Here is a 10,491-nt window from a genome sequence, read left to right as displayed (position 1 = left end):
ACAAGTAGCTGGCAGCTTTCCAAGAGAAGGCTGAGCTGCTTTGCCAACATGACCCAGGACCTAAAACAACATGACATCTCCAAATCCCAGACATGGAATCACCATCTCCCATGCTCACTACCTCTAGCCTTTCAGTGACTCCCATGCTCAACAGCTCAACACCAGGGCTTAGTCAATAACTAAGTCCCTGGGAGCAAAAACATGGGGTTGATTTTGCCTGGATTTGGGAAAACAGACATCTTTAGGCAACTCCAGTGATGCCAGCCCATGGAAACTTTTTTCCAGTGCATATAGAAGCTCAGCCTGCTGTTACTTGCAGCTGGACTGTTGTTGCCTAGTGCAACACACATGACACAACCCAGTTCTCAGCTCGTGGAGCCAGATGGGAAGGAACAAACATACTTTGTCACATTCCCCATCCAAGCTCTGGCATGGAGCCACACCTTGCAATGCAAGCTGTGTTTTTCATTTTCCATGGGACACAAACCTGAAGAAAAGCTAAGGTATGGTAGGAGTCTGCTCATTTTGATGATGTCACCTTGGAGAACTTGTTCCTCTACACATCCCAATCCAGACTGGAGCTGAGCTATCCTCTGATCAACGTGAGGGAATCCGCCCACAGGATCAACAACAGGTGCTGGAGGGTGGGAAGACATATAAAGCTCCTTGGGAGAAGCTCTTCTTTACTGTCCTTGGCTGCACGGATCTACTCTCAGCATGAAGACGCTTCTGGTTGGGTTCCTGCTTGGCCTGGCTTGTTTGGAGTTGGGTAAGATTTCTCCATTCCCAACACTGCAGGGACCCCTTGGGAAATTCCTGAGAGGGGAGAGGAAAAGGCATCAATGTAGAAAGATCTGGTAGCCCCCCAGGGAGGGGAAATACCATCTTCATGTTTTTAAAGTCAATGGAGAGGGTGAAGGGAGAGAAGGGATAAGCATTCCTGGTGGGAAGAGCTGTGATGCCTGACTGGGAGAAATGCACATCATTGGGAGACACAGGTGGTCACCTGTCACCCACACCTGGGGATGGAGGGGACCAACATGCTGCTTTATAAGACTCAGGTGTGAATTACAGCCACATGGCACAGGACAGTACCAGCTTGGGCAAGAGCTGGAACCAACAGCCTCTACCTGAGCTTCCACCCTGTTCCTTCAGGAATGGGGTGGGATATGTTCATCCTGAGCTCCTGACAACCCTAAAATCTCCCAGGTGCCTGCTGGAAGTGCTGAGAACCAGAGGGTGAGGCTTCAATATAGATAAGGGTGTGAGAAATAACTCCAAGGACTTTGGAATGGATTATCAAAACACCAGCTTCAGGATTTTCCCTCATTTCTAGAGACTAGGAGATAGGTGAAGATGGGAATTTCCCCTGGATCTGTTTGGGTTTGGTCTCTGATGGGTCTGGATGTTGGGCAGGCTGGCAGAAGGCTTTGGTTATCACTGTGTTCTTCCTCCATCGATTTTTGACCTACTGCAACTACTTCCTTAGCCTGGAATAGCTACCCTTGGGGTGACATCAAGACAGTGGAGCTTAATTTACAGCTCATGTGCCCCAGAGATCCTCAGGCTGCTTCCATGGGACCCTGAAAGATCTCAAAAGAAAGGCAGCCTGAACAGAGGTCAAACATTTCCATCTGGAGTCCTGTCTTGGATTCAATGGAATTTCTGAGGATCTGACAGAGCAGATTTCCACTCACAGGTCTGGAAGTGCTTTATGGAAACTGAGAGGCATCAGCACCCTTTTCTTTCTAGCTGAGATCAGGGAAGACATAGGTTCTCTGGAATGATCCAGTGGGAAGCAGCTGGTCTAGGCACAGCTCTTGACTCTGAGGGAGATATCTGTGACCATTCATCTTCCAGAGTTTGATATCAAGAGGCAGAAGGTATTGCTGGACAGTGATGAACAGTGAATTATTTGCCTTAGATCAGGACAGAGTGTGGAATGTTCAGTTCTTCTGTTCTGGTTCTTATGGATTTGGGCTTTCCTCTTCCACTGCAACCTTCTTACAAAAGCAATGTCCTCGGAGTGAAAGATGAGGGGGTGAGGATTTTCTTCTTTAAACCTGTTTTTAACTGGGAGTTGTTCCCTCAGAGCCCATGGCACTGCCCTGATCACCCCTGTAAATGGTGAGGTTTGGAAATCAGCTTAACTGATTTGCAGAGCAGTTCTTCAGATGCTTTAAGCCAGCACTGCTCCTTCCACCCATCCATCAGCCATCCTAGACACTCACAAACATCCATATGCTTGTCAGGTTGTTAATGTGTTTTGTCTCTCAGTGGACACTGCATGAAGTATAAACCAACCTCTCATGGATCATTTGGAAGGGACCTAATGAGGTCCCAACTGGGTTAAACAGGAATGGCTCCACCACACCTATTTACAAGGCATATGGCCACAAGAACACAAATATTCACCTTAAAAACTCCTTTTTACCTCTGCGAAGAGGACAAAGAAATTTTTTGCATCATTTAGGCTCTATTGCACAGCTGAATTTTCCAAAGGAGCTGCTAAGAGAAGTAGATGCCTTCAAAATTCCTTCTGAAGTCAGGTGTGCAAACAAACACCTTCCAAGCTATTTCTGCTTATCACAAAGCCCCAGAGACTCCTTTCCAACAGCAGGTGGAGCAGAATTCGAAAAAAAAAACCCGTCGTCTCTCTGAGTTTTTACCAATAGATGGCACTGGATGCTTTTGAATGGCTCTTTAGCTGGTGGAAAACAGCTAGGAGAGAAAACATCAACCCAGGCTGGTTTCTGTCATCAACCCACAGCAGCACGACTGGAAAAATCTGCACACTCAGTATGTGTTGGCTGAGGATGGACAAGGCTCACACGGAGATTTTGAGCAGCTGCTGTGATCAAGGATTGCATATGTAGAGGTGTTTCTCCCCCAGCAAGCAGCCAGCAAGACTTTACAGCATCATCTCCTGAAAAAGCAGCAGTAGCCCCTGATGAAAGTGGTTTTCAGGCTACATTCAGCCCTTAGGATTGCTGAAACAGCTCTGAAATTGAAATTTTGCTTTCAGTTACTCTGTTCTGCAGAATTCCCTCTAAACAAGCACCAAGGAGCTGTCACTGTGGGTGGAAGGATGAGGGAACTGCCAGACTTTCAGTGCTGGTGGATGCTGCTCTCAGCAGAAGGAGCTAATTTCATACAATCAGTGGCACAGAATATCCTGAGCTGGAAGGGAGCCACAAGGATCATCAAAGTCCAACTCCTGGCCCTGACAGGACATCCCAACCATCCCACCCTATGCCTGAGAGCATTGTCCAAGCTTTCCTTGAGCTCTGTCAGGCTTGGGGCTGTGACCACTACCCTGGGGAGCTGTTCCAGTGCCCAACCAGCCTTTGGGTGAAGAACCTTTTCCTAATATCCAACCTAAAACTCCCCTGACACAGCTCATACCATTCTCTCAGCTCCTGTCTCTAGTCACAGAGTGAAGAGATAAGTGCCTGATCCTCTCCTTCCCCTCGTGAGGAAGTCGTAGACAGCTCTGAGGTCTCCCCTCAGTCTCCTCTTCTCCAGGCTGAATATTTAGATTTGTTAGGGCATTTCTTGCAGAGAATGCAGAGACTCCTCAAAGCTGTTCAAGCAATAGATCCCTCTAGATCCCTGCTCTGGTTTTGGGGCTGCTGAACTCCCAGGGTAGTGATCAGACTCAGCTCCTGCAACACCATCCTTGTCCTTCAGTGCTTGGGTTTGATCTTTCTCCCCTGACATACCCAGGCTTTGCCATTACCTCCCAATGTGCTTAGTTTTGGACACCACCGTGTCTTGGTTGGGAGGGATGAAGCACTGACTGTCATGTAATCCCCACCATAAAGCAGAGAAGTGTCTGTCTTCCCTTCTGTGCTCACCTCAGACTCATTCTGTCCCCTCTGCAGCCCAAGCCTTACGATGTTACACCTGCAAGGAACCCACAGACATTTCCAGGTGCAGAACACCCACTGTGTGCCCCCCCAAAGCCACAGTGTGCACAACCACACTGCACTCCTTGGACACAGGTAAGTCATTGCTCCCTGTATGGGCTTGGGGGAGAGATCAGAGAATCATGGAATGGTTGGAAGGGACCTTCAAGACCATCTAGTTCCCACCCCCTGCCATGGGTAGGGACACCTTCCACCAGCCCAGGTTGCTCCAAGCCCCATCCAGCCTGGCCTGGAACACTCCAAGGGATGGAGCAGCCACAGCTGCTCTGGGCAACCTGTGCCAGTGCCTCACCACCCTCACAGGAAAGAATTTCTCCCCAGTATCTCATCTAACCCTGCCCTCTGGCACTTTGAAGCCATTCTCCCAGTGTCCTGTCACTCCATTCCCTTATCCAAAGTCCTCTGCAGCTCTCTTGGAGCTCACTCAGGTACCAAAAGGCCACGATAAGGTCACCCCAGAGCCTTCTCTTCTCTAGTCCCAGACATAAACAGAAAGAGTCTTTCTGTCATGAGGCAAGCAACAACCAATCATATTTGACACTGTAGAAGCCATTCCCTGTGTCCTGTCCCTCCAGGCCCTTGTCCCAAGTGTCTCTGCAGCTCTTTTGGAGCCCCTTTAGGCACTGGAAAGGGTCTAAAGTCTCCTTGGAGTCTTCTCCTCTCCAGGCTGAACATCCCCAACTCTCCCAGTCTTTCCTCATAGCAGAGGTTCTCCAGCCCTTGGAGCATCTCCACAGCCTCCTCTAGACCTGTTCCAACAGGTCTATGTCTTGCTTCTACCTAGGACCCCAGAGCTGAACACAGTGCTCCAGGTGGGATCTCACCAGAGCAGAGTAGAAGGGCAGAATCACCTGCCTCAACCTGCTGGCCATGCTCTCCCTCCCCATCCCAGACACAGAATGGATTATCCTTTAACTTCTCTATAAGAATCCAGGTGAAGTTATCCCATTTTAAGGAGGGAAGGAGAGAAATCCATGGGATTCAGAGCCTCTTAATGAAGTATACAGGACTCATTGTGCTTAGTCTGCCTATATTGCCTGTCCTATGCTGAACCTACAGATGGATGCAAACATCTATAGGGACTTGTGTCTCTTGTCCATGCTGGAATAATTTTGGAAGGAGCAGCAGGATAGGAGTGAGTCATCAGAGAGAATTGACAGACCTGTTCCCACAAAAAGTAGCCTGGATTAGGGACACATATGGATTAGAGATGTTCAACGATATGTCCATGTCTCTCTATGCCAAATGTCTGCACCTTCCTTTACCATTTCCTTCTCCCACTTCCCTTCTCCCCTTCTCCAATCCCCCTGTTTCAGGTTACCCCTTTTTTGGCAACATCACAGTGACCAGAGACTGTGAGGAGGATTGTCTGTCCTATAATGGGATAGGAGCATCCAAACCCAAGTCCTGCTGCTACACCGACCTCTGCACCGATGACACCAAGAGCAACAGTGGGGTGAGAAGCAGCTCTGCAGCACTGGGGCTGATGGCCATGGCTGTTGTCACACTCCTCCAGTGCTTCCTGTAACGTCACAAGTGCTCCAGCCAAAACACCCCCACCCCTTTCTATGCCAAGCTGCCTTGGGAACTCTTAGATGCCTTGGGAATAACCTTATTCGCTGCTGTGTGGTTTCACCCATCTTCAACGCTGTGAATTCAAGTGGATTCAAGCCAAGAGTTTGGGCACCTGGACCTAAATCCCTCAAATTTCCAGGTTCCAGCAGATGCTCCTCATCTTCAACTGCTTCTGGTCCTTAGGACCCACACAGAGTCATAGAATGGTTTGGGTTGGGAAGGGACCTTCAAGATCAGCTAATTCCAACCTCCCTGCCATGGGCAGAGACACATTCCACTAGTCCAGGTTGCTCCAAGCCCTATCCAACCTGGCCTGGAACACTTCCAGGGATGAGGCATCCACAACTTCAACTTCTCTGGGGAACAGTGGTGCCATGTCCTGAGTCAGAGGAGAAGATGGATGCTGGTCCTGGTTACTACTTGCCCATCATGGTGTGGTTTGCAGAGAGTTGGCACTTAATTCTGTCTGGAATAAGCTAAGGAATGAGTTCAGAAGGGCTCAGCCTCCATCTGTAGAGATGGGATGTGTTTCTGGAAAGCTCAGAGCACTCCCCAGACTAACAGGCCAGGTTAGACCTGGAAAACCAAATTTGGAAGTTTGACCAGACATTAACCTCATCAGCCTTTGCTTGAGCTCAGGTTACACTCAGATCTCCTGGATTTCCCTTCCCAGATTTTTTACAGACTATTTCAAGCAGCTGCTTCTGTTACTCTGCCTTCCCCGCATCCCTTCATAACAGGGACTGCAGGAAAAGAAAATAATCATTATTCCAGACCCTGAACTCTGGGAAAAGCTGGTGCTACTGGGTCCCAGCTGGAGTTGGCTTGGAGCAGCTGTAGGATTGATTCCATTGCCCTCTCTGCTGTAAAACCAGCTGGAGTGGAAGGAGATGGGAATGAGCCAAGTGTGCCCAGCTCTCAGCTCTCTCCAGTGGGGGAGATCCAGGGAATTTGCCATTTGCTCTGTTCTTATTGCCATGGCTTATCCAGGGGAGCAGGAAACACTCAAGGGCAGAGTGGAGTATGGATACACTCCCAGCCATCCTTGTGTAGTCCTGACATTCCTACAACCTCCTCTATGGCAAAGTCTATTTTTTCTCCATTTTTTAGTCCCTTTTCCACGCTGTTTCTCTAAGATACCAGCAGGAAACCAAAGGAATAAGCAGGGGGGCTCTTTTCCCTCCCTGCACAGAGGTAATTGTTTCTCCAGGTCTGTCTCAGAACCATTAGTAAGATAACTCTGACAATCTTTGCAGTCTCTGGCAGAGGGACCCTGTGCAAGCCTGGGGCTCAGAAAGATGATGAGCCCCTTTGCTCTGGAGGTGAAATGCTCAGTACCTCACTAAAGCACTGACAGCTTCCCTGAAACACCCTTGCAATGCTGAGAGCTACAGGGAAAAATGCCATTGAGAGGATAATAATTGGAAGCTACTCAAATACCAACATTCCACTCACCCTCGCAGACACTGAGCACATGATTCTGCTTCCTACTCGTCTGTTCTCTGTTTTCCTGCTTCAAAAACAGTCTGATGTGGCAGGCCAGAAGCAAAGCTCCATCACTGCCATCCTTAGATCACATCCCTTTCCCTATTCCTGGTTCAAGCTCAGTCTCCAGTGGCTTTTCCACACTGGCTCCAACATCCTGTGCTGTGCTAACCTGGGAAGAGCTTCCCACCAGCACATGTGGATGGGGCAGGATACAAAGGGACTGGGAGGGTGAGGGTTCCCTTCTGGGTGAGAATCTGGTAAATAAACTTGGATCCTTTGGTTTTCAGCCTGCAGCATCTTTCTTGTGTGCTCAGCATTCAGCCAGGGAGGGAGCATGGGGCAGCACAGGCTGCAGGGAGGTGTCTCTGCCTGGTTATTCAGCTCTCTGTGCCAGAGAGAGGGAAAACTATACAAAGGAACAAAAAAAAAAGGAATGCAACAATACACCTTGGAAGAGCTATTTAAGGCTATCCCTGCTGGAAGAGGAGGGGGAAAGGGTGGCAGAGGGGTGAAGTACAGTCCAGTGGCTCCAGGAGGCTCATTTGGGATATGCACTGGGGAAACTGGGGGGTTCATGGTGCAAATTCTCTTACAGCAGTGACTGAGCTCAGCACTGAGTCTGAGAGAGACCATCACACTGTCTCCTGTCACCTGGGACTTACCTGTTCACATCCCCAGAGCAGTGAGTTTCTCCTGCAGCCAAACCAGAATCAAAAGCAGATTTTAGCTCCAAAGCACTTCTAATATGTTCTTAAATTAGGAGAGGTGAAAACCCTTCACACAGGGTATCAGGGGTAAAAAATGGTCTTTTAATTAGCATTCTCCTGTTCACACTGTGTTAGCCACAAGCCACAGGCTGAACAGTCATCACTGGGAACCCTTGACTTGCTGTTTCTTTGGTTGTTGCTGTTATTTATCCTTCTCTTTGGTCCTTAGGAGTTAAACCCAGCAAGCACCAGTGCCCCAGTAAATGCAGGACACTGCCAGGGGATTCAAAGGACTTGGCAGACTTCTGCGTCACTGGGTCGAGTGGACATACAGAGGGAGAGGTTAAATATAGGCTGAAGAAAATAGAACAGAGAAAGATGTATCTCCAAAGGGCCAGAAAAAAGACCTGCAGCCTCTCAGCCCTGCAAGCAGCAGGTGACATCCAGTGCTGATATTGCTCTCTTGAAGGATTTTACTTGCCCCTCTGAGGGCTTGTTTTTTCCAGCAGTATTTCTGGGCACATCCAGAGGCTTCATCTCCAGATTTGAAGGCAATCTTCAGAGCCTTATGCTTTATCTGGCTAAGAAATGGCCTTTTCCATCACCTTCCAGCCCATCTGTAGATGTGGGGCAGTCCTACAGATGTGCAGCCCTACAGATCATAGAATGGTTTGAGTTGGAAGGCACCTTAGAGATCATCTAGTTCCACCCTCTGGCATGGGCAGGGACACCTTCCTCTAGACCAGGTTGCTCCAAGCCCCATCCAACCTGGTCTGGAACACTTCCAGGGATGGAGCAGCCACAAATTCTCTGGGCAACCTGTGCCAGTGCCTCAACACCCTCACAGGGAAGGATTTTTCCTGATCTCCATCACCTGCTTTCAGTTGCAGATCTGTAGGAAGGTTGCAAGGCTTTCAGAGAGGTGTTTGCACACCCACATCAATGAGGATATTCCAACTGGGATACCCTGTTGAGTTCTACCTCCAGCCAACCATTAGGGATATATATATATATATATGTCAGCCTTGAGTAGCCTTTCCTTGTAGGCTCCACAAATCTTGAATTTGGAGTGCATAGTTCCTCCTCTGGCAATGCAGAACACACAGCTTTGACTGAATCAGGACCTGGGTTCAATCCTGCTGCTTTGGCTTTGGCTTGGGCAGGATTCCCACAGCAGGATCACTGGTGCTATGGAAGAGCACAGCTACACAAACAGCAGGATTCCTATTTAAGGCTCAGGGTTTCCAGCAGGGATCATTTGCAGTTGCTTTCCACAGCAGGACACATGGTGTGTAGTCATGAGTGGTGATGCTTATCCCAGCATGGCCTGATTGCAGGCTGGCCCAGGCTCCAAGCTGGGAAACACCAGGAAGTGATTTTATGCCTGATTTTGGGGGAAAAAAAATAATATATTTTGTGTTCTTTAGGAAGAAGAGAGGGAAAAACCCCACACAGCCCTCTTGGCATATGCCCTGATCGAGACAGACATGAAAGAACTAGAGCTAAGACAAGACAAGGGCAGAAATGATTGCAATGCTCTAAGAGAGAAAAGAAAGAGATAATTTTTGCAGTCCAGACATTAAATGTAAAACGGAGTTCTGATGTCATCAAATACAGAGAGGACTTGGAGTTCTTGCTAAAAATACCTCTGTAGAATATAAATATACATTAGAGTGGAGCTGGGAGGCTTCTGGAGGTATCTGCCACAGCCTTGTATTTACAGACAGGGCTTTAAATGTTTCATGCTGCACACTCAAAGGCAACTCACTCCAGCTGAAGGAGTTATTAATTATGGAAGGCACTTGGCAGGACTCAAGTGCAGCAGGAGTGAGATCATTTTCAATATCACTCCCAAATTATTCCTCATCTAAAACTTATCATGTGCAATTTTTTTTTTCTTCTCGGGGTCTTAATATAGATCTGTTTTACCATATTAAGCTTTGGGTGACTTGAAGCATTTGCATCTGACAAGTCAGCACAGCTTCTCTTGGATGTCTTCATTTGTCTCCTGCATGACTCTCACATCCTTAATTCCACAGAAACACAGATCTGAAGCCTCTTTACCTCTTTATTCCCTCCAGCCCCAGGTTGAGAGTATGGTAAATGCCCTACAAATGAGGTGAAAGAAACCTTTAGGGTGTCAAAAGAGGATGTGTGGAGGGGGAAGGGAGGCAGCTCAGCATCCTGCTTGGCATCTTAATTTAGAAAAGTCATTTGGGGTCACTTGATTATGAGAGAGATGCTCAGAGTGCTGCAAAGTGCTGGGGCAGATGGTCTGTGTGTGCTCTGACTCTCTTCACAGGCCTGGAGCTCCACTCTGAGCTGGCCATGAGGCTTTAAAAACACATGTGCCCAAAACTCTGTGCCCTGTGAGGCTGCTCTGGATCCTGAGCCCCTTTCCCCACTCAGCCCCTATTAAACCTGTGGGAATTGTCACACATTGGTAGCTCTAAGCACAGTCCTGCAACACATACTTAGTGGTTTAGAACTTTCAGTTTCTGACTATACTTCAGAAATGTGGATAAGGACGTTGTGCCTTGGGGTGAAATGGTTCTGCACTAGTTCCTTGTGGGTATATTGCTGAAATCCAGGCAGAGCCACAATGGTAAAGGCAACTGAAAGCCATAGGATATGAAATCCATGGGTCAGAGCCCCAAAATCTGATCCTGTTGTCTAAACAAAATTACTGCTCATCAGGTCTCTTAATAGAAGAATGGATTGGATTGGGTTGGAAGGGACCTTAATGCTCATCTTATTCCAACCCCTGCCATGGGCAAGGGCACATTCACCTA

At 48.2% G+C, this 10,491-nt stretch overlaps 1 protein-coding gene across 1 annotated transcript; it reads left to right on the top strand.

Annotated features, from left to right (window-relative positions):
* The first annotated feature begins 717 nt into the window (after positions 1–717).
* On the top strand, positions 718–5,457 carry LOC103809106 (secreted Ly-6/uPAR-related protein 1-like). Its single transcript, XM_009081920.1, has 3 exons — positions 718–769; positions 3,885–4,004; positions 5,246–5,457. The coding sequence occupies exons 1-3, from the start codon at positions 718–720 to the stop codon at positions 5,455–5,457; spliced, it is 384 nt and encodes a 127-aa protein (XP_009080168.1).
* The last annotated feature ends 5,034 nt before the right edge of the window (positions 5,458–10,491 follow it).

The sequence above is a fragment of the Acanthisitta chloris genome, unplaced genomic scaffold (genome assembly GCF_000695815.1).
Source record: "Acanthisitta chloris isolate BGI_N310 unplaced genomic scaffold, ASM69581v1 scaffold4509, whole genome shotgun sequence".
Lineage (NCBI taxonomy): Eukaryota > Metazoa > Chordata > Aves > Passeriformes > Acanthisittidae > Acanthisitta > Acanthisitta chloris.
The sequence above is the reverse complement of the archived record's forward strand: the minus strand, read 5'-3'. Positions and strand labels throughout refer to the sequence as shown.